Source organism: Pristiophorus japonicus, chromosome 12 (assembly GCF_044704955.1).
Source record: "Pristiophorus japonicus isolate sPriJap1 chromosome 12, sPriJap1.hap1, whole genome shotgun sequence".
NCBI lineage: Eukaryota > Metazoa > Chordata > Chondrichthyes > Pristiophoridae > Pristiophorus > Pristiophorus japonicus.
The window spans coordinates 190,068,453-190,096,320 of record NC_091988.1 but is presented as its reverse complement, the minus strand read 5'-3'; the positions used below and the strand labels follow the sequence as shown (position 1 = coordinate 190,096,320).

At 44.9% G+C, this 27,868-nt stretch overlaps 1 protein-coding gene and 1 non-coding gene across 2 annotated transcripts in view; one reads left to right on the top strand and one right to left on the bottom strand.

Moving 5' to 3' along the window:
- The window catches only part of dhx35 (DEAH-box helicase 35), a 93,144-nt gene that overhangs the window by 47,655 nt on the left and 17,621 nt on the right, over window positions 1-27,868 (bottom strand). The window contains exons 2-6 of the mRNA XM_070896326.1: window positions 19,159-19,292; window positions 15,790-15,882; window positions 14,653-14,730; window positions 10,637-10,741; window positions 8,975-9,036 (exon numbers count right to left, since the gene is read on the bottom strand). Coding sequence (XP_070752427.1) covers window positions 8,975-9,036; window positions 10,637-10,741; window positions 14,653-14,730; window positions 15,790-15,882; window positions 19,159-19,292 — 472 coding nt within the window. The remainder of the gene's footprint in view (window positions 1-8,974; window positions 9,037-10,636; window positions 10,742-14,652; window positions 14,731-15,789; window positions 15,883-19,158; window positions 19,293-27,868) is intronic.
- LOC139277816 (U2 spliceosomal RNA) lies at window positions 21,716-21,912 on the top strand. Its single transcript, XR_011596144.1, has one exon. It is a non-coding gene; the product is annotated as a U2 spliceosomal RNA (small nuclear RNA).

Genomic DNA, 27,868 nt, shown 5'->3' with positions numbered 1-27,868 from the left:
ATGAAGAAAAAAAATGTGAAAAATTCACAAGTCTTCTTCATGACGTGCAGTTTGAGAAATTTACAGCATTATCATTTCTGCAGAGGTGGTGTGACGGTAAACATAAGCATTTTATGAGCTAACAAAATGAATAACAGCTAATAGAAATTCATTGCCAACCCTCATCCCAGGTTTTTCCTTCTATTCCCTACCCGCAGTGGCAGGCTGCCAACTCTTGATCCTGTACTGTTACTCTTCAAATGGCCTTTAGGAGGTAAAGCCAGTGTTGGTGTGGATTAATTCAGTATCCAATCTTCACTCTGGGAAGCGTTTAACCAGAAGGCCCGGTCCAGATTGGAAATGTACACGGTGTGATATTGTGGAGGAAGGAGCTACAATGTCATATCCTACTGGCCCGTTGTACAGTGCCATGCATAAGTTCCATGATGGCAATTTATTTACATTCCCTCTCTCCTCATCTTTAAATGTGTCATTCTGTTACCAGAATCAATGGCCCCGGTCAACAAAAGTTTATTACTTGCTCAATCAGGAATTTAACCGCATGAAAAATCACAAGCCTAGTTTTTTTGATTGGTGTTAGTTTAAAAAGAAAAAAGTCTTGGATTTATATAGCGCCTTTCATGACCACCGGACGTTTCAAAGCTCTTTACAGCCAATGAAGTACTTTTGGAATGTAGTCACTGTTTGTAACGTGGGAAACGCAGCAGCCAATTTGCTCACAGCAAACTCCCACACACAGTAACGTGATAATGATCAGATAATCTGTTTTTGTTATGTTGATTGAAGGACCCAGGACACCGGGGATAACTCCCTTGCTCTTCTTCGGAATAGTGCCATAGGATCTTTTACGTCCACCTGAGAGAGCCGACGGGGCCTCGGTTTAACATCTCATCTGAAAGACGGCACCTCCAACAGTGCAGCGCTCACTTAGTACTGCACTGGAGTGCCAGCCTGCAGTGGGACTTAAACCCACAACTTGCTGACTCAGAGGCGAATGTGCTACCCACTGAGCCATACCTGATACTGGAGCATTAACAAGTATTAGCCTATTCATTTTAAACGGGTGGACGTTGGGGCTAAAATATCTAGGTTATAGATACAAACTGGAGTGGGAGTGACCCTCTTAGCTTTCTTAATGTTTGCATTGCTTTCTGAATACTTTTGTTTACAAGCTGCGCAGAAAAAAATCATTTGGCAAATTGGTTCCATTGGACGTCCCAAAGTAGAATTTAACAAACGTAAAGATTCACAAAAAATGTCTACAGACATTAAAAGGTGTAGATAAGGCAAATCTTGAACATATTACTTGAAAATAAAGTGAGAAAGGTCATAAATATAAACGAGTGAAAAGTGAATTCACATCAGACACGAGATAAAAATTCTTAATGCACAGGTTGATAACTATCTGGATAGTCTGTCAAGGGTAGCAGAGACCCTGAGGTAGAAACCTGTCTCGGGCGGTGATGTAGAATGGACGGTATTGGATCGCCCGCCCGCTATATACAGCGCCCGATGTTTGATTCCACTGACTGCGCTGGAACTGAATATCAGGCACTGCGTATAATGGGAGGCCGATATGACACCGCCCTTTTTCGCGCCACTGCCCGAGACAAATTTCTACCCCCCAGCCTTTAAAGTTGTTCAAAATGCAGTTGGGTGCGAGGCTGGAAGAGCTAGGTTACTTAACTAGGTTACAGGAGAGATGAACTTGGCCGGTCCGACTGTCCTCATCTCATGCTTGACCTTTCTTATGCTGCCTTCATGACTCAGCGAATCTATTTAGTGAGGTGAACCATATCGACCAGGAAACTTCCAGGATCGCTCCCTGGTTTGTGCCGAGTTATGTGAATCAAGGGGGCTAGAATTAGCTTCGGTGTCCCTTAAGTTAGGGAAGAAGAAAAATAAAATTCGAGAATTCCCATTCCAGAAAGCCATAAGGCAACCCTGCTGGATGTGAATATAAGGATGAAGGCAGCATTGGTCTCTGATGTGATATCCCCTACAGTCAGATAGCTTCCCGACATCTCACTAGCAAGCCTCACACATGAACAATGACCACTTGAGTGCGGAACCATACTCCAGCAAGGCATCGACACCTTGGGATAGTGTGCGGAAGGGAGGAAGTTTACAAGAAAATGTAAAAAAAAAGTTTATTAATTATGCTACTTTGCACGCTTTTTATTGAGATACAATTGTGAAGATTTTATGGAACATAAAGACTTACATCTATATAAGCGCCTTCCACGACCTCTGGACGTCTCAAAGCGCTTTAAAGCCAAGTAAGTGCTTTTGTTGTAATGTGGGAAATGTGGCAGCCAATTTGCTCACAGCAAACTCCCACACACAGCAATGTGATAATGACCAGATAATCTGGTTTTTTTTGTTATGTTGATTGAGGGATAAATATTGGCCAGGACACCGGGGATAACTCCCCTCCCTGCTCTTCTTCGAAATCGTGCCATGGGATCTTTTACGTCCACCTGAGAGAGCAGATGGGGCCTCGGTTTGATGTCTCAGCTGAAAGACGGCACCTCCAACAGTGCAGCTCTCCCTCAGTACTGCATTGGAGTGTCAGCCTAGAATTATGTGCTCAAGTCTCTGGAGTGGGACTTGGACCCACAACCTTCTGACTCAGGGGTGAGAGAGCTGCCCACTGGGCCACAGCTGGCATCTGGGACTGATTAGCCCTTACGGCTAAAGGGATCAAGGGGTATGGAGAGAAAGCAGGAATGGGGTACTGAAGTTGCATGATCAGCCATGATCATATTGAATGGTGGTGCAGGCTCGAAGGGCCTATTCCTACACCTACTTTCTATGATTAGAAGTCATCAATGGGGTTCGTATAATGTTATGGACCAAAAGTTGGTGAGAGGGGAGCGACCTATCAAAAGCCCAGCGGGAGATCGAGAGCCAGCGGCAGTTGGTGAGAGGGGAGCGACCTGTCAAAAGCCCAGCGGGAGATCGAGAGCCAGCGGCAGTTGGTGAGAGGGGAGCGACCTATCAAAAGCCCAGCGGGAGATCGAGAGCCAGCGGCAGTTGGTGAGAGGGGAGCGACCTGTCAAAAGCCCAGCGGGAGATCGAGAGCCAGCGGCAGTTGGTGAGAGGGGAGCGACCTGTCAAAAGCCCAGCGGGAGATCGAGAGCCAGCGGCAGTTGGTGAGAGGGGAGCGACCTGTCAAAAGCCCAGCGGGAGATCGAGAGCCAGCGGCAGTTGGTGAGAGGGGAGCGACCTGTCAAAAGCCCAGCGGGAGATCGAGAGCCAGCGGCAGTTGGTGAGAGGGGAGCGACCTGTCAAAAGCATACTGGTGCAGCTACAGCGGGAGAGAAAGCAAAATAGAAGTAGAAAGTAATCAAAAAGTGACGTCACAGCCAATGGGGTAAGTGATTGGCTGGTGATTGGTGAGTAGCTTTTCTTTTATTTTTTATATCAGTAAGTGAACTATAACATTGTTATTACCAATTTAAGGGTATCTAAGGTTAAGACATGGCAGGAGAGCTCGGTCATGTGATATGCTCCTCCTGTACCATGTGGGAACTCGGGGACACTTCCGGTGTCCCTGACGACTACGTGTGTGGGAAGTGTATCCGCCTCGAGCTCTTGACGGTCCGCGTTGCGGAATTGGAGCTGAAGGTGGATTCACTCTGGAGCATCCACGATGCTGAGAATGACGTGAGTATCACGTGTAGTGAGTTGGTCTTACCGCAGGAGAAGGGTCCACAGCCAGATAGGGAATGGAAGACCAACAGGAAGAGCAGTGCAAGAAAGATAGTGCAGGAGTCCCCTGTGGTCATCCCCCTGCAAAACAGATACACTGCTTTGAGTACTGTTGGGGAGGATGACTCATCAGGGGAGGGCAGCAGCAGCCAAGTTCATGGCACCGTAGGTGGCTCTGCTGCAAAGGAGGGCAGGAAAAAGAGTGGGAGCGCGATAGTGATAGGGGATTCGATGGTGAGGGGAATAGATAGGCGTTTCTGCGGACGCAACCGAGACTCCAGGATGGTATGTTGCCTCCCTGGTGCAAGGGTCAAGGATGTCTCGGAGCGGGTGCAGGACATTCTGAAATGGGAGGGAGAACAGCCAGTTGTCGTGGTGCACATTGGTACCAACGACATAGGTAAAAAAAGGGATGAGGTCCTACGAAAAGAATTTAAGGAGCTAGGAGCTAAATTAAAAAGTAGGACCTCAAAAGTAGTAATCTCGGGATTGCTACCAGTGCCACGTGCTAGTCAGAGTAGAAATCGCAGGATAGCGCAGATGAATACATGGCTTGAGCAGTGGTGCAGCAGGGAGGGATTCAAATTCTTGGGGCATTGGAACCGGTTCTGGGGGAGGTGGGACCAGTACAAACCGGACGGTCAGCACCTGGGCAGGTCCGGAACCAATGTCCTAGGGGGAGTGTTTGCTAGTGCTGTTGGGGAGGAGTTAAACTAATATTGCAAGGGGATGGGAACCTATACAGGGAGACAGAGGGAGACAAAAAGGAGGCAAAAGCAAAAGACAGAAAGGAGATGAGGAAAAGTGGAGGGCAGAGAAACCCAAGGCAAAGAACAAAAAGGGCCACTGTACAGCAAAATTCTAAAAGGACAAAGGGTGTTAAAAAAGCAAGCCTGAAGGCTTTGTGTCTTAATGCAAGGAGTATCCGCAATAAGGTGGATGAATTAATTGTGCAAATAGATGTTAACAAATATGATGTGATTGGGATTACGGAGACGTGGCTCCAGGATGATCAGGGCTGGGAACTCAACATCCAGGGGTATTCAACATTCAGGAAGGATAGAATAAAAGGAAAAGGAGGTGGAGTAGCATTGCTGGTTAAAGAGGAGATTAATGCAATAGTTAGGAAAGACATTAGCTTGGATGATGTGGAATCTATATGGGTAGAGCTGCAGAACACTAAAGGGCAAAAATCGTTAGTGGGAGTTGTGTACAGACCTCCAAACAGTAGTAGTGATGTTGGGGAGGGCATCAAACAGGAAATTAGGAGTGCATGCAATAAAGGTGCAGCAGTTATAATGGGTGACTTTAATATGCACATAGATTGGGCTAGCCAAACTGGAAGCAATACGGTGGAGGAGGATTTCCTGGAATGCATAAGGGATGGTTTTCTAGACCAATATGTCGAGGAACCAACTAGGGGGGAGGCCATCTTAGACTGGGTGTTGTGTAATGAGAGAGGATTAATTAGCAATCTCATTGTGCGAGGCCCCTTGGGGAAGAGTGACCATAATATGGTGGAATTCTGCATTAGGATGGAGAATGAAACAGTTAATTCAGAGACCATGGTCCAGAACTTAAAGAAGGGTAACTTTGAAGGTATGAGGCATGAATTGGCTAAGATAGATTGGCTAATGATACTTAAGGGGTTGACTGTGGATGGGCAATGGCAGACATTTAGAGAACGCATGGATGAATTACAACAATTGTACATTCCTGTCTGGCGTAAAAATAAAAAAGGGAAGGTGGCTCAACCGTGGCTATCTAGGGAAATCAGGGATAGTATTAAAGCCAAGGAAGTGGCATACAAATTGGCCAGAAATAGCAGCGAACCTGGGGACTGGGAGAAATTTAGAACTCAGCAGAGGAGGACAAAGGGTTTGATTAGGGTAGGGAAAATGGAGTACGAGAAGAAGCTTGCAGGGAACATTAAGGCGGATTGCAAAAGTTTCTATAGGTATGTAAAGAGGTTAGTAAAGACAAACGTAGGTCCCCTGCAGTCAGAATCAGGGGAAGTCATAACGGGGAACAAAGAAATGGCAGACCAATTGAACAAGTACTTTGGTTCAGTATTCACTAAGGAGGACACAAACAACCTTCCGGATATAAAAGTGGTCAGAGGGTCTATTAAGGAGGAGGAACTGAGGGAAATCTTTATTAGTCGGGAAATTGTGTTGGGGAAATTGATGGGATTGAAGGCCGATAAATCCCCAGGGCCTGATGGACTGCATCTCAGAGTACTTAAGGAGGTGGCCTTGGAAATAGCGGATGCATTGACAGTCATTTTCCAACATTCCATTGACTCTGGATCAGTTCCTATCGAGTGGAGGGTAGCCAATGTAACCCCACTTTTTAAAAAAGGAGGGAGAGAGAAAGCAGGGAATTATAGACCGGTCAGCCTGACCTCAGTAGTGGGTAAAATGATGGAATCAATTATTAAGGATGTCATAGCAGCGCATTTGGAAAATGGTGACATGATAGGTCCAAGTCAGCATGGATTTGTAAAAGGGAGATCATGCTTGACAAATCTTCTGGAATTTTTTGAGGATGTTTCCAATAAAGTGGACAAAGGAGTACCAGTTGATGTGGTATATTTGGACTTTCAGAAGGCTTTCGACAAGGTCCCACACAGGAGACTAATGTGCAAAGTTAAAGCACATGGGATTGGGGGTAGTGTGCTGACGTGGATTGAGAACTGGTTGTCAGACAGGAAGCAAAGAGTAGGAGTAAATGGGTACTTTTCGGAATGGCAGGCAGTGACTAGTGGGGTACCACAGGGTTCTGTGCTGGGGCCCCAGCTGTTTACATTGTACATTAATGATTTAGACGAGGGGATTAAATGTAGTATCTCCAAATTTGCGGATGACACTAAGTTGGGTGGCAGTGTGAGCTGCGAGGAGGATGCTATGAGGCTACAGAGTGACTTGGATAGATTAGGTGAGTGGGCAAATGCGTGGCAGATGAAGTATAATGTGGATAAATGTGAGGTTATCCACTTTGGTGGTAAAAACAGAGAGACAGACTATTATCTGAATGGTGACAGATTAGGAAAAGGGAAGGTGCAACGAGACCTGGGTGTCATGGTACATCAGTCATTGAAGGTTGGCATGCAGCTACAGCAGGCGGTTAAGAAAGCAAATGGCATGTTGGCCTTCATAGCGAGGGGATTTGAGTACAGGGGCAGGGAGGTGTTGCTACAGTTGTACAGGGCCTTGGTGAGGCCGCACCTGGAGTATTGTGTACAGTTTTGGTCTCCTAACTTGAGGAAGGACATACTTGCTGTTGAGGGAGTGCAGCGAAGATTCACCAGACTGATTCCCGGGATGGTGGGACTGACCTATCAAGAAAGACTGAATCAACTGGGCTTGTATTCACTGGAGTTCAGAAGAGTGAGAGGGGACCTCATAGAAACGTTTAAAATTCTGACGGGTTTGGACAGGTTGGATGCAGGAAGAATGTTCCCAATGTTGGGGAAGTCCAGAACCAGGGGTCACAGTCTAAGGATAAGGGGTAAGCCATTTAGGACCGAGATAAGGAGAAACTTCTTCACCCAGAGAGTGGTGAACCTGTGGAATTCTCTACCACAGGAAGTAGTTGAGGCCAATTCACTAAATATATTCAAAAGGGAGTTAGATGAAGTCCTTACTACTCGGGGGATCAAGGGGTATGGCGTGAAAGCAGGAAGTGGGTACTGAAGTTTCATGTTCAGCCATGAACTCGTTGAATGGCGGTGCAGGCTGGAAGGGCTGAATGGCCTGCTCCTGCACCTATTTTCTATGTTTCTATGTTTCTATGTTTAAGAGGGACACTTGAGCAGTTTATAGCTATCATCCAAGCCAGAGATAAGATGATCGTTTTGGAATCACTCCTGTTATCCTCCATAATACTGTCACGTTTAATCTATGTAAAGTTTGAAACTGGGGCATGGTTTTATACTAGTTCCGATCCGTTTTCAAATCCACATCATCTGTCGTAAAGCTCCGAAGAACATGAGCTGCATTCCATCGCTATGTGTCGATGTTCACACTTGAGGATTAACAGTTGGGTCATAACAACCCCGGTATGCTTATCACGTGACAAGTCCATTACCAGGAGGTATGTCAATAAAAATGATAAATGATTAATGTTCTCAACCTAAAAGCACATCAATATACACCAGAACACTGAAACACATTATACTCGGTCTCATATACAATTCTTATAGAGTCATAGAGTCGTTACGGCACAGAAGGAGGCCATTCGGCCCATCGAGTCCATGCCGGCTCTCTGTAGAGCAATCGTCATTCCCCCACTCTAACCCGTAGTCCTGCACGTTTATTTCCCTCAAGTGCCTATCCAATTTCCTTTTGAAATCACTGATTGTCTCTGCTTCTATCACCCTTGTAAGCAGCGAGTTCCAGGTCATTACCACTCGCTGTGTAAAAAAGTTCTGCCTCATATCCCCCCCTGAATCTCTTAACCAAAACCTTAAATCTGTGTCCTCTAGTCCTTGTACCATCAGCTAATGGGAACAGCCTTTCTCTCTCTAACCATCATAATCTTGTACACCTCAATCAAATCTCTCCTCAATCTCCTTTGCTCCAAAGAGAACAAGCCCAGCTTCATCAACCTAACCGTGTAGCTAAAATCCATCATCCCCGGAACCATTCTGGTAAATCTCCTCTGCACCCTCTCAAGGATCTTCACTTCCTTCCTAAAGTGTGGTGACCAGATCTGGACGCAATACTCTAGTTGTGGCCTAACCAGAGCTTTATAAAGGTTCAGCATAACTTACCTGCTCTATATCTCTATTCAGGATCCCATATGCTTTGAGAAACTACTCTCTCAATATGTCCTGCCACCTTCAAAGATCTATGCACATGATCTTCTGGTACATAATCCTTTTTAAATCACTACCAACCTGTGAGTTGAAATGAAATGTTGGATAAAAGAAATCTGGAATGCGCTTCTTTTGTTTTCGATTCACAATCCAACGATTTAAAATTCTGTCGCACTTTGATGGTAAAACGTGTCTTGATCTAAAATGTGCTTAGTTTAACATAATTCTCAGTCAGCTGAACTGAATAAAAGTATATGGCAAAGAAACTCGGGACTACTATGGACTCATGCATTAGCCAGTGACATCTTAAAGGCAGCACTCTGCATGTAGTACGGTGTTTCTTTATTTTACTTGCAATTAAATTTAATAAATCCAATTTTTTTTTTTAAGTTGAATTACAACAACAGCCCAAAAGTGCTGAATCATTCTTTCAATATTTACCTGTATTTCTTCAATAAAGGGTCAGCCATCATTTCCCGGACAAGCATCCCATCTGTAAGGAACTAATGGTAAAGAGTTATTCAGTGCTGCATTCAGAATAATGTGGAGCTGCCACTGATGGCATACCAGTGGTATGATGTGACTCAGGCCACTGGTCTGTGCCACGTGGTAAGATTTTGTCCTTAGCCTGGCTGTCTGATCAGGAACAATGGCCTAATCAATCAATGCCATAGTAACTCTTGGTGGCTCAATACAGGCCAAGATTGGAAGAGTCCCGATAGGAGATGGGGTGCTCACCTCCTTGTCCAGGGAGGTGTGCATGGGGCGAGTATAGAAAGCTGAATGAAAATAATTTTGTTTTTAAAAACATAACTTGGCTCGTCAAAATATTGCAGCATGGCTCCCCAATGGTCCAGTGGGTAAACGCACTGGTCTGGTCTGGTACTGAACCACACAAATGAAAAGTGTCCCAGGTTGAAATCCCCACCGGTGCTGAATAAACTGGTCTCAACTGGAGCAGCTGCTTGTGGTGCTGCATTTGCCCTGAATGTCCCTGGGCAGAGAGGCAAATTAAATATCAGGAACGGTTTCCCGTTCTAACTATTAGATGCTTTTATTGCTTTTTAAAGTGTGCGGACGGAATTGGGCGCAGCTGCGATGCCTTCCACAGCCAAACAGCCTGCCATCTCTCACTGCCATGTGAAGAACGGCTCCCTGACTGAACTACCTGAAGGTTGCTGGCGCCCATAAAATTGTACGTCTGCAGTATCACCACCTTCAATCTTTCAGGAGACTTGGGAGGGAGGTAAAAACAATGATATGCAGTCACTAATTTTTCATGATGATCTGGCACATCACAACTGATAAACAGGGCGTGGATACTTTAATCTGATTACAGACTGTAATCTTATGGAGGGTTTCAGTTTTGGAACCATTTAAAAGTAAAACAGTAATTGTCAGCAGTATAGGATCCAAAAGCCAATGCATCGTTTCATGGATTCACAATGAAATCCGCACTGAAGGGTGGATGAGTGTCACATAAACAGCACAAATTCAAATGGACAAGTAATTGGTTCTTGTGAATTAGCATTGTTAGCATCTTTAGGTTAACACCAAGGTTAGAGTGAACTACAAGGCTATGTAGATGTTGCAAGCCATTGAGGCAGGTTTGAATCAACTTTCCATCTGTGCTATTTCTAAACCCTGAAGATTACGACCCTTAGAATTGCTCCCAAGTGCCCATCAATGTTCCCTCTAAGCTGTGCGTTTGCGTGGCCGCGGGGTAATCTGCAAGGTCCCGCGCAGGCCGCTCGCAAGCTTGTCCATTTATAAACATGGCCGCGCACAACAAAGACAATTTAGAGGGAACATTGGTGCCCATCATTTCTCATAAAATGGTTCAGCGGAGTTATAACATTTTAGGGGTAATTTTACTCTGGGCGATATTGGGTCAGCCAATATTGGTGTAAAGTAGGTGATATTAGATCAGCCGCCTATAATACTGGGATGTAAGCTAAGGCCAGGTAGAGCATCCTACAGTCGTTTCAGCTGACAACAGCTAGCTTGGCACTGTCTGGGGAACCGAATCCGATATTCGCCTTGGTCTGTGTGACATTGCTTTAACCAGCTGACACACATCGACAACATATCTTGCTATCTCACCTTTATTCTCGTTGCCTGGAAATCGGTGCAGTCATCAAAACGGATGCAGTATCCAACTTCATGACCCAGCACCGTGCCGCGCTCCTCTGCCACTCGTCCTGCCACCTAGCAACACAGCGGGAAAAAGATCAATGGGGACCGAACTGGTTTCAGGAATAAACTGTCAGCGGGAACCCGCTCTCTGAGATGCAGCCTCACAGTATTCGCACAGTGGCTGTATGAAGTTCCTTTCTAGCACCAAGATGTGTCATTGTAAGTGGTCATCTAGGCCAACAACAACTTTCATTTATATGGCATCTCTAACGTAGTAAAACTTTGATTCATAGAGCTTCACAGCAGCTTAATCAGACAAACACAGACACCGAGCCAACGACATTGGGACGGGTGACTAAAAGCTTAGATAAAGACGTTGGTTTTAAGGAACGTCTTAAAAGAGGAGAGTGGTAGAGAGGCGGATAGTTTTAGGGAGGGAATTCCAGAGCTTAGGCCCCAGGCAGCTGAAGGCACTGCCACCAATGGCGGGGTGAAGGAAGTGGGGGATGCACGAGGCCAGAATTGGAGGAACGCAGAGCTTTTCCAGGGTTGTATGGCTGGAGGAGATTACAGAGATAGGGAGGGGCGAGGCCATGGAGGGATTTAAACAGGAGGATGAGAATTTTAAAATCGAGCGCAGAGGTGATAGGTGAACGGGACTTGGTGCGAGTTAGGATACAGGCAGCAGAGTTCTGGATGAGCTCAAGTTTAAGCAGACATGCCTGGAACTCAGAATGTATTACTGCTAAACATGGAATACTGGCAAGGACAGAGTGCACAGAGCACAGAAATATTTGCTGGTGCCACATCTATCGCTTGTCATAGGCTACAAAACAAAAATGTCAATTCAATGCTCACGATTTAAACTTGAACCGGACAGCGCAGTGCATAATGCTGTTCCACTTGATTCTTATTACAGTGTCAGCTGTGGCACAGTGGGTAGCACTCTCGCCTCTGAGTCAGAAGATTCTGGGTTAAAGTCCCACTCCAGAGACTTAAGCACAAAAATCTAGGCTGACACTCCAGTGCAATGCTGAGGGAGCGCTGCACTGTCGGAGGTGCCGTCTTTCGGATGAAACGTTAAACTGAGGCCCCGTCTGCTCTCTCAGGTGGACGTAAAAAATCCCTTGGCACTATTTCGAAGATGAGCAGGGGAGTTATCCCCGGTGCCCTGGCCAATATTTATCCCTCAATCAACATCACAGATTTTCTGGCGATTAACAATTTCTGTTTGTGGAAGCTTGCTGTGTGCAAATTGGCTGCCGCGATTCCTACAACAGTGACTACACTCCATAAAAGTACTTCTTTGGCTGTAAAACGCTTTGGGATGTCCTAAGGTTGTGAAAGGCACTATATAAATGCAAGTCTTTCTTTTCCTTTTATTAGATGTCCCTATCATGATCAAACTGGATAGGTTTCTCGGACCTCTTACTTACCATCCAATGCTGCAAATCTGAACTAGTTGGTACCAAAGATCATTCAAATTAGGAATTTGTTTGGATTAGTTATCCCATTGTGTGTATACACAACAAAATACATTTAGAGTGAAAAATGGATACTCAAGAGCTTTTCCTTATAGAAACATAGAAACATAGAAAATAGGTGCAGGAGCAGGCCATTCAGCCCTTCTAGCCTGCACCGCCATTCAATGAGTTCATGGCTGAACATGAAACTTCAGTACCCCCTTCCTGCTTTCTCGCCATAACCCTTGATCCCCCGAGTAGTAAGGACTTCATCTAACTCCCTTTTGAATATATTTAGTGAATTGGCCTCAACTACTTTCTGTGGTAGAGAATTCCACAGGTTCACCACTCTCTGGGTGAAGAAGTTTCTCCTCATCTTGGTCCTAAATGGCTTACCCCTTATCCTCAGACTGTGACCCCTGGTTCTGGACTTCCCAACATTGGGAACATTCTTCCTGCATCTAACCTGTCTATGCAATTAAATTGGAGAGGGCTCCTTCTACCTACTTACCAGTTATGATGTGGCAGTGCTCTTTTTTGAAGCCATTTGGTCTTTAGGTTCTCACTGAAGCATACACTTATCTACGAAAGGTTAGTTGAGGTAGGTTGAATTACTAATACGCTTGAATTTGCTGCATTGCACTGAACAATGAAAATATGATGAAAAAGTCAGGAATAGGAAGAAGGTTGAATAGATTAAGAGATTCCACATCAATAGATTCTGCCTTGAGAGAGAGAGAGGACCCCGTCACACTGTTCATTTTCCCATTACAGCCTCTCTGTCTGGGTCAAACCAGCAGTTGCACTTATACAGAATCATAGAATGATACCGCAGAGAAGGCGGCCAATCGGCCCATTGTGCCTTTGCCCGCTCTTTGAACGAAGCTATCCAATTAGTCCCACTCGCTTGCTGTTTACCTGTGGCCCTACAAATCTTTCCCCTCCAAGTATTTATCCAATTCCCCTTTGAGAGTTATTATTGAATGTGCATCCACCATCCTTTCAGGCAGTGCGTTCCAGATCACAATATCTTGCTGCCGCAGGTGTCCTCAGTGTTAACTTTACCCACTAATTTGGTGTCATCTGCAAATTTTGAAATTGTACTTGCAATTCCCAAGTCCAAATCTTTGAAAGATTCTGACGAAAGGTCGCCGACCTGAAACTTTAACTCTGTTTCTCTCTCTCCACAGATGCTGCCCGACCTGCTGAGTGTTTCCAGCATTTTCTGTTTCCATCTCAGATTTTCAGCATCTGCAGCATTTTACTTTTGCCCAAATCCAAATAGTTTATGTAAATGGTTCATTTACCTACTACAGCATCAGGGAAGCTACAAGCAACGTTCCCTCTGAGCCGTGCGTCCGCGCAGCCCGGGACCGACTTCACTAATGTTACATTCTGCGCATGGGGTATGGTAGCATAGTGGTTATGTTACTGGACTAGTAATCCAGAGGCCTGGACTAATAATCCAGAGACACGAGTTCAAATCCTACCACGGCAGCTGGGGAATTTACATTCAGGAATTTAAAAAAAAAGCTAGCATCAGTAATGGTGACCATGAAACTACAGATTGTTGTAAAAACCCAACTCGTTCACTAATGTCCTTCAGGGAAGTAAACCTGCCGGTCTGGCCTATATGTAACTTCAGACCCGCAACAATGTGGTTGACTCTTAACTGCCCTCTGAAATGGCCTAGCAAGCCACTCAGTTGTACCAAACTGCTACGACAAAGTCACTGTGGGAGTACCTTCACCACAAGGACTGTGGCAGCTCACCACTACCTTCTCAAAGAAAGACTTGGATTTCTATAGCGCCTTTCACGACCATCAGACATCTCAAAGCACTTTACAGCCAATGAAGTACTTTTGGAGTATAGGCACTGTTGTAATGTAGGAAACGCGGCAGCCAATTTGCACACAAGCAAGCTCCCACAAACAGCAATGTGACAATGAGCAGATAATCTGTTTTTTTTGTTATGTTGATTGAGGGATAAATATTGGCCAGGACACCAGGGATAACTCCCCTGCCCTACTTTGAAAGGGTGCCATGAGATCTTTTACATCACTTGAAAGAGCAGACGGGGCCTCGGTTTAATATCTCATCCAAAAGACGGCACCTCCGACAGTGCAGTCTCCCTCAGCACTGGGACTTGAACTCACATCCTTCTGGCTCACAGGCGAGACTGCTACCCACTGAGCCACAGCAGTTAGGGATTGGCAATAAACGCTGGCCCACATCCCGTGAATGAATACATTTAAAAAGAAAATGCGTCAAACTACGAAGTCCCCCCCCCCCCCCCACCCAAAAAACAAATTAGGGGGATATTGGCTACAAGTGGTTTTAATTTATAAATCCTTAAAACTTGCTTGGCAAAGTGAGATGCCCATAATCACACCACTAAACCAATCTGTAAAATTTCAGTCCAACAGACTTTCCTGGAGGTCAGTTGTAAGATCGCGTGCCCCTGTTCTGGCATACTTTCGTGCTTATCTGAGCGAATCAAAATACAAGCCAGCTACTTACTGAAACTGCGGCCACCCTACGGGGCTGTGTCACACCAATCACTCGGCCCTCCGCTGTCCAGCCAGCTTCCGACAGATACTGTCCACAAATGGGTGGAGGGGTGAGAAAGAAGCAGTCAGCCTTGTTAAAGATTTCCCTCAATAGACACTTCACATTTTTTGACAGCTCACTGTGAAGGCACATTAAAAGGAAAGCGCTTCCCCACTGAAACTATTTCTCCAAACAACATCCTCCCCCCCTTTTAAACACTCGCTCCATTATTAGCTGAAGCTCAATATCCCTGGACACTAAAGGCAGAGTAAACCACTCCATTTTTTTGCTGTAGTTTTTTTTCAGTCTTGTAAAATGGCAGCAAAAATAGAGCAGAATATTTTGGAGTAGGTTAGGGCAAGCAATTTGGTTTAGAAAACCATAACAACGCCATGAATTTCTACACTGAGAATGACACAGCACAGGAGGTGGCCATTCGACACATTGTGCCAGTGCCGGCTTTTTAAAAGAGCTACCCAATTAGTCCCTATCCCCTGCTCTTTCCCCAGTCATAGAATCATAGAAACGTACCGCACAGAAGGAGGCCATTCGGCCCATCGTGCCTGTGCTGGCACTCTGCCCCACCCCCCACTTTTTGTCCGTAACCCTGTAAGTTTCTCATCCTCAAATATCTGTCCAACTCCCTTTTTAAAACATTTATGGAATGAGTTTCCACCACCTTTTCAGGTCGAGCGTTTCAGATCACAACAACACTCGGAGTGAAAAAAAATTCTCCTCATCTCCCCACTAGATTTTTTCCCGACGATTTTGAAACTATAGCCTCTAGTTATTGACCAACTCACCAGAGGGAATATATCTTCCCTATTTACTCTATCAAAACTTCCATCATCTGGAAAATCTCTATTAGGTCACCTCTTAACCTTCTCTCCATAGCCCTGTAAACTTTTCCTTTTCACGTAAACATCTAATTCCCTTTCGAAAGTTACTATCGATTCACTGAATGTAGAGCGATTTGCTGCCCACGTACCACAATTTTATATAAAACGAACTAAAGGCAGTGAAAATGTTTCTGAGTGGATCTCTGTGGTAACAAATCACTTGCCACAGTGATGAGTCATTCCAAGAGAGATAGTCGCTAATACCAACCTGGGGAATCTGGGTGCTTTTCCCACATCCGGTTTCACCAACGATCACCACTGTCTGATAGTTCTCCACCAAGTAAAGGATGTGATTTCTGTGCTAAAAACAGAACAAAGCATCACTGTAAATTATTACTGTAAGATTAAAAACAGGGAGACAACCCACCCACAGCTGGCTTTTTAAAGGTGTTATTGTCCTCATCAGGACTCACAACCTGTGTCATGAAGTCTTGGGATCGGAGTAAATCCACCGATTCCCAATTTTTAAGGAAATAAAAACCCCAGAATCACAAGTAATAACAAGAGAAATTGACTTATTTAATCAGCACAAACTATAATTATAACTTTTAATTAAATGTAATTATAAATGGAATCCAATCACCAAAACACTCGACTCCCACGTAATAAAAAACACTTCGCTCTTGCAGTTTCCCACAGCTGGTCTCAGCTGGAATATTTAGGAATGGCACCAGAGTGAGGGAATAAATTCCCTCAGACAGCTCCTGTACGCTCCTTACAATCCTGAGGCCTGGGAACAGTTACCTGTCCTCTGTACTGGTTTGACGAGTTGACAGCTGCAGAAGTGATATAAAAGCTACGATTTCACAGCTGTTCAATTTCCAATCAAAGAAGCTGGAGCCTTCAGGATTTGGAATACACTGACAAGTTCCTGTAGAGCCATCTTGTAGTCTGTGTGTGTGTGTGTGTGTGTTGTGATGTCGTAAAGAATATATCAGAGTTGGACATTGTCCAGACTCGCACATAAAAGCCTCAGCAAAGAACACCATCTTCAGAGAGATTTAGGTGTCCTCGTACAGGAAAGTTAGCACACAGGTACAGCCGCCATTAGGAAGGCAAATGACATGTTAGCCTTTATTGCAAGGGGGTTGCAGTACAACAGTACATTTGTACAGGGCCTTGGTGAAACTACACCTGGAGTACTGTGCATAGTTTTGGTCTCCTTATCTGAGGAAGGATATCTATCCTTGCCTTGGAGGTGGTGCAACAAAGGTTCACTAGATTCCTGGGATGAGAGGGCTGTCTTACGAGGAGAGATTGAGTATGTTGGCCTATACTTATGGAGTTTAGAAGAATGAGAGGTGATCTCATTGAAATATATAAGATTCTGAGGGGGATTGACAGACTAGATGCTGAGAGGTTGTTTCCCCTGGCTGGTGAATCTAGAACTAGGGAGCAAAGTCCCAGGATAAGATAGCGAACATTTAAGACTGAAATGAGGAGGAATTTCTTCACTCAGAGGGTTGTGAATCTTTGGAATTCTCTACCCCATAGGGCTGTGAATGCTGAGTCGTTCAGTATACTCAAGGCTGAGCTATTTGGACTCTGGGGGAATCGAGGGATATGGAGATCGGGCGGGAAAGTGAAGTTGAGGTCAAAGATTAGCCATAATCTTATTGAATGGCGGAGCAGGCTCGAGAGGCTGTATGGCCTATTCCTGCTCCTATTTCTTATGTTCTTATATATTTGATGAAAGTCATTATTATTGGAGATTTACAGTGGAGACTAGTTGCAATATTAAAGCACTTCCCTCGTTAGCAGCCACAGAACTCGTAGCAAGGATAGTGAAAAATAAAATGTAAATAATAATAGTCTCAAGCACTGCAGAAACATTTGTGTACTGTGAATCTGCCTGGTGCTGCAATACTGACATTCTGCCACTAGAGCTCCTCAGAGAACCAGTCTGTGCATCTTCTAGTACAGGTGCAGTGCCTAAAATCCGGAACCCTCGGGACCGAGGCCGTTCCGGATTCCGTGTTTTTCCAGATTTTCGATTTGTTTTCTGACGTCACGAATCCACAAACACCCGAGCCCAGGTTCGGGTATTTCCGGATTTCGAAACGTCAGAAAGTGGGAGGTGGGGGGTTGGGGCGGAATTTCCGCCAAAGAACTGTTCGGGCCGTCCGGCCCCGCCAAGGACGTTGTCGGGCGGGCCCCCGCCCAGGTTGTTGTCAAGCGGGCCCCACCGAGGAGGTGTTCGGGCTGGCCCCGCCAAGGAGGTTGTCAGCGGGCCCCCGCCGAGGTTGTTGTCGTCGGGCGGAGCCCCACCGAGGATGTTGTCAGGCTGGCTGGCCCCGCCAAGGAGGTGTTTGGGCGGGCCGGCGAGGAGGCCCCGAGGTAAGGGCAGCGAGGCGAGGCCCGAGGTCGGCGGGGTCGTCCGGTCCAGTTCCGGAACATTTTACGGATTCCAGACGACCCTGCCACCGATCGGTCCGGAGTCTGGATTCCGGAACACCTGTAGTGCTTAAAGAACCAAGTGCGCTCACTGTCTCCATTAAACCACAGTGTCGATGGGGAGAACAATGCAGCTTTCCTGCGGGTTCTGAAAAGGCTAGTGACCCCCTTGAATGTTCCACTTCCGTTTCCGCGTTCCAAAGTGTCAGTTTGGCTCAGTGGTAGCACTCTCACTCGAAAGAGTTGTGGGTTCGAGCCCCACTCCAGCTATAATCTAGACCAGAATTTCAATGCAGTACTGGGAGAGACAGCGGTGTCATCTTTCAGATCAAACGTTAAGATGAGGAAGGCCCCCATCTTTCTGTTCAGTTGGAAGCAAAAGATCCCATGGCACAATTCGAAGAGCACAGAGTTTTCCCAGTGCCCAGGCCAATAACAATATTCTCACTGTTGTGTGTATAACAACAACAACTTGTATTTATATAGTGCCTTTAATATTATGAAACGACCCAAGGCGCTTCACAGGAGTATTATGAGAAAAACATTTGACACCAAGTCATGTAAGGAGAAATTAGGACAGGTGACCAAAAGCTTGGTCAAAGAGGTAGGTTTTAAGGAGCGTCTCGAAGGAGGAAAGTAAGGTAGAGAGGCTGAAAGGTTTAGGCAGGGAGTTCCAGAGCTTGGGGCCTCGGCAACAGAAGGCACGGCCACCAATGGTTGAGCGATTATAATCAGGGATGCTCAAGAGGGCAGAATTAGAGGAACAAAAACATCTCGGAGGGTTGTGGGGCTGAAGGATATTACAGAGATAGGGAGGCCATGGATGAGAATTTTGAAATCGAGGCGTTGCTTAACCGGGATATGGGCTTTGCTGTGCAAAAATTGATTGTTGCATTTTCCTTCATAGATAACAAGAGCAATTATACATCAAAACATTTTAATTGGCTGTGAGGCACTTTGGGTGTATATTACTATAAGGCATTATATAAATGCATTTTTTTTTTAGAAAATATGATACAACAGAAATATTTAATACTAAATAAACTACTTGTCTCACTGAAAAAAGTCCTTTATTGAGAAAAGATTAAAAACGAGCCCCAAATAATTAAAAGGTCACAAAATACAAGCATAAATAATGACATTTATAACAGTAAACTTAAATATTAATGTTAGACATAAATACCTTAAAGATAGGAAGCTTTTGCCTCTGCTGCTCTATGGAGAGGGAAGCATACCGATTGTAAATCACTGCGGTTCCACTCGCTTCGGCAGAACTCACTCGTTCTTCAGAGATACTTACACCAGGACCCTCGGTACCTAAACAATGGGATACAGTGAAACACAATTTGAAATCTGTCGTTTTTATTCCAAGTGAACACTCGGAACTCCTGCTGAAGTACAAGTCCACATGGGTTAGCCCATGGGTTCAAGTCCCACTCCAGAGACTTGAGCACAAAAATCCCGGCTGACTCTCCAGTCAATGCTGAGGCAGCGTGATGGGAGACTCAAACTGGTGCTGAGGTAGAAGAGTGATGCCTCGTAAGGTGCCTTCTGATAGGTAGGTTCCCAAGCACTTCATATTGAAAGCCTCTTCCCCACAACACCCTTTAAAGAAATATTGGCTAAAAAAACTTAGCAATGGTCTTCTTCTATATTCTAGTACAGTATTTAATATTTTGCCTTCCTCGTTAGTTTTCTTATTTTTCACATTAAAACATAGAATTCTCTGAAAGTTCCTTGTGTTTGTTTCCTGTCCAGCACACTGTTTCCTGGAACAAGGATTGGCTGAGATACATTGCACCTTAGTGCTTAGTTAAGCCGCCAAGAACTACTGTCAGCTGTGGCTCAGTGGGTAGCAACTTTGCCTCGGAGTCAGAAGGTTGTGAGTTCACGTCCCACTCCAGAGACTTGAGCTCAAAAATCTAGGCTGACACTCCAGTGCAGTGCTGCACTGTCGGAAGTGCTGTCTCTCGAATGAGTTGTTAAACCGAGGCCCTGTCTGCTCTCTGAGGTGGACGTAAAAGATCCCATGGCACTATTTTGAAGAAGAACAGGGGAGTTATCCCCGGTGTCCTGGCTAATATTTATCACTAAAACACATTATCTGATCATGATTGCTGTTTGTGGGAGCTTGCTGCGTGAAAACTGGTTGCTGTGTTTCCAACATTTCAAAAAGTACTTCATTGGCTGTAAAGCGCTTTGAGACATCTGGTGGTCGCGAAAGGTGCTATATAAATGCAAGTCTATCTAGTCTATAGCATTCTCAACAAGACTGAATATCGTCAGCAGGATATTCGACCATAAAAGGCATCGTAGACTTAGGGGCGGGATATGATTGAGGTTTATAAGATAATCAAGTGAATAGACAGTGTTCCAGCTGACAGTTTTTTTTCAATTAAAGGGGCTAGGCAGGACCAGGGGTCACAAATTTAAGTTGCATAGGGCTAGAGCTAGGTTAGACGCCAGGAGATGGTTCTTTTCTCAGAGAATAGCAGACCTCTGGAACAAGTTGCCGTTTCATGCGGTGGATGCAGACTCGCTGAATTCCTTCAAGCGAAAGCTGGATTTGTTTCTGGCTGCTGCAGAGATCATCTCGTACGGACGGTATTTACTGCAGGGAATTTAATGGCCAGAGTGATATCCTGGACTAGTTTCGATCCCCTAGATGGGTCGGTGAGGAATTTCCAGATTTTTTCCCCCAAATTGGCCTGGGTTTTTAATCTGTTTTTTGGCCTCTCCCAGGAGATCACATGGTTTTGGGTGGGGTGGAGTGTATAAGTTGTGATACACAGGGTATCGCAATTGTGTGGGACAGGCTGGATGGACCAGATGGTCTTTACCTGTCAGTCATTGTTTGTTTGTTCATATGTATCACAGCCTCACCCATCATTCAAACATGCTAGGTGTCATTGGACAGAAACCTGGCTGACTTTTCACCTCCATTGCTCAGACCAGGAAATGAACCTCAGACCTTCTGGTCTAATGGCATAATCCTGCACTAAGTGGCCATTAGGGATCCCTTCAAGAGTGTCAGCTGTAGCTCAGTGGTAGCAAGCTCCAGTGCAGTACTGAGGGAGTGCTGCACTGTCAGAGGTGTCATTTTTCAGATGAGACGTTAAATTGTCCTGCCTGCTCTCTCAGGTGGACGTAAAAGATGACAAGGCCCTATTTTGAAAGGAGCAGGGGAGTTATCTCCGGCGTCCTGGCCAATATTTATCCCTCAATCAACATAACAAGAACAGATTATCGGGACATTATCACTTTGCTGTTTGTGGCACCTTGCTGTGCACAAACTGGCTGCTCTGGTTCCTACATTACAACATTTCAAAGGACCTCATTGGTTATAAAACACTTTGGGATGTCCTGAGGTCATGAAAGATGTTATATAAATGTAACCTCCAACACCATTGCACTGTGGCTGCAGTGTGTATCAGCTACAAGATGCAATGCAGCAACTCGCCATGGCTTCTTCAACAGCACCTCCCAAACCTGCGACCTCTACCGCCTAGGACAAGGGCAGCAGGCGCATGGGAACACCACCATCTGCAAGTTCCCCTCCAAATTTTACACCATCCTAACTTGGAAATATATCGCCCATTCTTTCATCATCGCTGGGTCAAAATTCTGGAACTCCCTCCCTAACAGCGCTGTGGGAGTACCTTCACCACGCGGACTGCAGCGGTTCAAGAAGGCGGCTCAGCACCACCTTCTCAAGGGCAATTAGAGATGGGCAATAAATGCTCGCTTCTCGGCCTTTTGGCTAAGATCATGCGTAACTGACCTGACAGGGGAGTAACCATGACCCCAAAGTGGTTCTCCCTGGATCAGGAAGGTGGTTCTCCTATGCTTTTTGGAAATAGGAGGTGGGTGGGGTGGATTGACCCATCCACCTCCACGGAGGTGTGTGGGGGGCCTGACCCATCCACCTCCATGGCACGAACCTGGTATTGTAGTACTTCCAGGAACGGTGCAGTGGCTCTCGGCCTTTTGGCTAAGAGCATTGGCGCAGAGTGATCCTTGATGTGTGCAAGGTGACCTCTGGCGTTTGTGATTTGACAAAGAATTGGAAAGATTGGCAACGAAAAATTTAAAAAATAAATAAATAAGTAAATGCTTGCCAGCAACGCCCACATCCCATGAACGAAGTTTCAAAAAAAGTTCCGCACTCATTTTTACAGCTAGACCAGAAAAGTATCAAACTAAGGAATCTTCAGTCAGATTGTTTTTTTGTTGTTCACCTCCAAGTTATTCGGAAACCAAACTCACTAGAGGCTGAGGGATGATGTTCCAATACATTGCCTCACAAAGCAGTAGAATGGACTCTGCCGCCTAAGATCCCACATAGGAATCGCAATCGCAGTTATACCATCAATCACTGGCAGCAAGTGGAACTAGGGCACTTCCCTACAGAAACTCAAATGGGACAAAAGAAATGAGTTGTGTGTCTACTGCTGCTCCCATACACCTATTGGTGTCTAATTACAGTGAGCCAGTGAGGGGTACTCAATCCTCCCACCCAGCTCATGAATGTTGGAAGAGAGTGACTAAGATGCCGCTGGATATTTTCAAGCACCTTGCTGCTGTTCAGGTTTTTAAAATCACATTAACAGTTTACAAACCGCACAGTGCCCGAGATACTCTCAACCCAATACGCAGAGTAATGCTGGTGAAGAGGACGGAAGGGTATAGCACATTTCACGACAACCGGATGTCCCAAAGCTCATTACAGCCAATTAAGTAATTTTGGAGTGCAGTCGCTGTTGTAATGTGGGAAACACAGCAGCCAATTTGTGCACAGCAAGCTCCCACAAATAGCAATATGATAATGACCAGATAACCTGTTTTTTTTTTTAAGTGATGTTGATTGAGGGATAAATATTGGCCAGGAGACCAGGTATAAATCCCCTGCTCTTCTTCGAAATAATGCCATGGGATCTTTTACGTCCACCTCAGAGAGCAGACCGTGCCTCGGTTTATCATCTCATCTGAAAGACGGCACCTCTGACAGTGCAGTGCTCCCTCAGCACTGCAATGGAGTGTCAGCCTAGATTTTTGTGCTCAAGTCTCTGGAGTGGGACTTGAACTCACAACCCTCTGACCCAGAGGCAAAGTTGCTACCCACTGAGCCACAGCTGACAGTAATGCTTGGAGGCTTAACTAAGCACTAAGGTGCAATGTATCTCAGCCAATCCTTGTTCCAGGAAACAGTGTGCTGGCCAGGAAACAAACACAAGGAACTTTCAGAGAATTCTATGTTTTAATGTGAAAAATAAGAAAACTAACGAGGAAGGCAAAATATTAAATACTGTACTAGAATATAGAAGAAGATCATTGCAAAGTTTATTAATCCAATATTTCTTTATAAAGGGTGATGCGGGGAAGAGGCTTTCAATATGAAGTACTTGGGAACCTACCTATCAGAAGACATCTTACGAGGCATCACTCTTCTACCTCAGCACCAGTTTGAGTCTCCCCTCACACCAGAGTTCCACGCTATGGGTATCAGCTATCAGTTACTGTGCATCCACAGCAGCTCTGCAAGGAATCGTGTAAATCTACAGGCAGAGGCTGGCTGAAAGGGATTCGAGCCACGAAGAGTTCAAAGCAGTATCTGAAGTGGCATCCAACTGCAATGTAGAACCCAACTTGATGTCAACTTTTTCTGGCTTAGATGCACAGCTGCCAGCATCTAGGTCAGCCTGACATTGTCTCCTATAGTGATAGATCCCATAGAGTCAGTGGAGCTAACCCCAGTAATCGAATACAGCACCTCTAAAGGGTTGAAAAATGAAAACAAGATGACCCCTATCAGGCAGGAGTCAATTGTACTATTCTTTCACAGTTCATCTTTCTGTAATAACAACTTGCAGTTATATAGTGACATTAATATTTTAAAAAGTCCCCTGTACTTCATAAATAGTGCAAAAAAGATTGACATGGACGATTCCAGCACTGAGCCGGCACAATTATCAGGAAAGACTGAGCCGGCTGGGGCTCTTTTCCTTCAAAGGCTGAGGGGTGACCTAATAGAGGACTTTAAAAATATGAAGGGGTTTGATAGGGTGGACAGAGACGATGTTGCCACTTGTGGGAGATTCCAAAGCTAGGGGTTACCAATAGAAGACAGTCACTAATAAATCCAATAGGGAATTCAGAGGAAGTTTCTTTACCCAGAGAGTGGTTAGAATGTGGAACTCACTACCACAGCGATTAGTTGAGGTGACTAGAATAGATGTCTTCACAGGGAAGCTAGATTAGTACATAGTTCCCCGAAGGAGAAAAGAATAGGATATACTGATAAGAGTTAGATGAAGTCGGGTGGAGAAGCCTTGTGTGGAGCATAAACATCGGCAAAGACAAATTGGGTTGAATGGCCTGTTTCTGACCTGTAAATTCAATGTAGCTCTATATAAATAAGGATGTTGAATATGGACGCTGAATCAGGAGGCAAGGATTAGAAGGGGTAACTGAAAACTAGGTTATAGGAAAATAAGAATAGGAACGGGAGTAGGCCCAATGGCCCCTCGAGCCTGCTCCGCCATTCAATAAGATCATGGCTGATCTGATTTTGGTCTCAACTCTACTTAACTGCCCGCTCCCCATAATCTTTGACTCCCTTGTCTTTATGTCAGCTCCAAAAGTACAAAACCTCGTCATTCATTCCCATGAAATACAAGAACATTTAAAGAGAAAATATTTGACCAGTGTTGTTTACAAAAATGTGTCACCTTGATAGTAAAGCAATGCATCAATTTTCAATTTGTCCAACACCGCTGCCTTGTCAAAGACATTTTACTTTCATTCTTTCAGTATCAGTATTCCATCAATATTGTGCAACACTTTTGTTTAAACGCACTGCACATTGGAAGAAAAAAATGGGTGACACGAGTACTCCAAGGTGTTCAGTAAGATGTCTCACAAAAGGCTTGCTAGAAAAATTCAGACATATGCTATAAGAGGGAATATAGCAGTATGGATCGAAAGTTGATTGATGGCGCAGGAAAAAAAGAATTAGGGTAAATGAGTGTTGCTCAGATAGAGAAGGGTTCAGAGTCATTCCATAGACTCTGGATAAGTTCCTATGGAGTGGAGGGTAGCCAATGTAACCGCACTTTTTAAAAAAGGAGTGAGAGAGAAAACAGGGAATTATAGACCGGTCAGCCTGACATCGGTCGTGGGTAAAATGATGGAATCAATTATTAAGGATGTCATATCAGCGCATTTGGAAAGAGGTGACATGATGGGTCCAAGTCAGCATGGATTTGTGAAAGGGAAATCATGCTTGACAAATCTTCTGGAATTTTTTGAGGATGTTTCCAGTAGAGTGGACAAGGGAGAACCAGTTGATGTGGTGTATTTGGACTTTCAGAAGGCTTTCGACAAGGTCCCACACAAGAGATTAGTGTGCAAAGTTAAAGCACATGGGATTGGGGGTAGTGTGCTGACGTGGATTGAGAACTGGTTGTCAGACAGGAAGCAAAGAGTAGGAGTAAATGGGTACTTTTCAGAATGGCAGGCAGTGACTAGTGGGGTACCGCAAGGTTCTGTGCTGGGGCTCCAGCTGTTTACATTGTACATTAATGATTGAGACGAGGGGATTAAATGTAGTATCTCCAAATTTGCGGATGACACTAAGTTGGGTGGATGTGTGAGCTGCGAGGAGGATGCTATGAGGCTGCAGAGTGACTTGGATAGGTTAGGTGAGTGGGCAAATGCATGGCAGATGAAATATAATGTGGATAAATGTGAGGTTATCCACTTTGGTGGTAAAAACAGAGAGACAGACTATTATCTGAATGGTGACAGATTAGGAAAAGGGGAGGTGCAACGAGACCTGGGTGTCATGGTACATCAGTCATTGAAGGTTGGCATGCAGGTACAGCAGGTGGTTAAGAAAGCAAATGGCATGTTGGCCTTCATAGCAAGGGGATTTGAGTACAGGGGCAGGGATGTGTTGCTACAGTTGTACAGGGCCTTGATGAGGCCACACCTGGAGTATTGTGTACAGTTTTGGTCTCCTAACTTGAGGAAGGACATTCTTGCTATTGAGGGAGTGCAGCGAAGGTTCACCAGACTGATTCCCGGGATGGCGGGACTGACATATCAAGAAAGACTGGATCAACTGGGCTTGTATTCACTGGAGTTCAGAAGAATGAGAGGGGATCTCATAGAAACGTTTAAAATTCTGACGGGTTTAGACAGGTTGGATGCAGGAAGAATGTTCCCAATGTTGGGGAAGTCCAGAACCAGGGGTCACAGTCTAAGGATAAGGGGTAAGCCATTTAGGACCGAGATGAGGAGAAACTTCTTCACCCAGAGAGTGGTGAACCTGTGGAATTCTCTACCACAGAAAGTTGTTGAGGCCAATTCACTAAATATATTCAAAAAGGAGTTAGATGTAGTCCTTACTACTAGGGGGATCAAGGGGTATGGCGAGAAAGCAGGAATGGGGTACTGAAGTTGCATGTTCAGCCACGAACTCATTGAATGGCGGTGCAGGCTCGAAGGGCCGAATGGCCTACTGCTGCACCTATTTTCTATGTTTCTATGTTTCTAATGTGCTGTATCCTACGGTCCCTGTTGGGTCCACTTTTATTCTCAGTGTGTATTTGTGTCCATTTAATGTGGATAAGTGTGAGGTCATACATTTTGGGAGGGAAAAACAAGGAATCGGAGCATACACTCGATGGAAAATTTCTTTGATCCATATTGCTATATTCCGTCATACCATATGTCTGAATTTTTCTAGCAAGCCTTTTGTGAGACATCTTACTGAACACCTTGGAGTACTTGTGTCACCCATTTTGTTCTTCCAATGTACAGTGCATTTAAACAAAAGTGTTGCACAATATTGACGGAATACTGATACTGAAAGAATGAAAGTGAAATGTCTTTGACAAGGCAGCGGTGTTGTACAAATTGAAAATTGATGCATTGCTTTACTATCAAGGTGACACATTTTTGTAAACAACACTGGTCAAATATTTTCTCTTTAAATGTTCTTGTATTTCATGGGAATGAATGACGAGGTTGTGTACTTTTGGAGCGGACATAAAGTCAAGGGTTATGGGGTGCGGGCAGGGAAGTGGAGCTGAGGCCAGGATCAGATCAGCCATGATCTTATTGAATGGTGAAACAAGCTCGAGGGGCCAAATGGCTTACTCCTGCTCCCATTTCTTAAAGATGCGGAACTGGTGATGTCGTCTTCTCCTTAGGCAGCCCGACGATGAACCGAGGATGACAGGTGGTGCATTTTAATGATAAACCACTCGTTGCTGCAAACTGTCTGCTGGAGATAAATATTGAGTTTATTAGATTTTATTCAGAGTAACGTTGGTGAAGTGGGGCGGAAGAAAGACCAAGCAGGAACAGATGTGTAAACTATCCCCCTCGCCACCTTTTTTTAAAAAAAATCATCAAATCCCAAATATGAAGATAGAGTGTGAAAGTGGAGTTGAGATAGAAGATCAGCCATGATCTCAGTGAATGGCAGAGCAGGCTAAGGGGCCATTGGGCCTACTCCCGTTCCTATCTTCTATGTTCTTATAACCTAGTTTTCGGTTAATCCCTTGCCTCCTGGTCCAGCGTCCATATTCAACATCCTTATTGACATAGAGCTACATTGAATTTACAGGACGGAAACAGGCCATTCAACCCAATTTGTCTTTGCCGGTGTTTATGCTCCATGCAAGGCTTCTCCCATCCGACTTCATTCTAACCCTGTCAGTATATCCTTCTATTCCTTTCTCGCTCATGTACTAATCTAGCTTCCCCTTAAAGGCATCTATTCTAGTCACCTCAACTACTCCCTGTGGTAGTGAGATCCACTCTCTGAGTAAAGAAACTTCTCCTCAATTCCCTATTGATTAAGAGAGGTAAGATAGATTATGAAA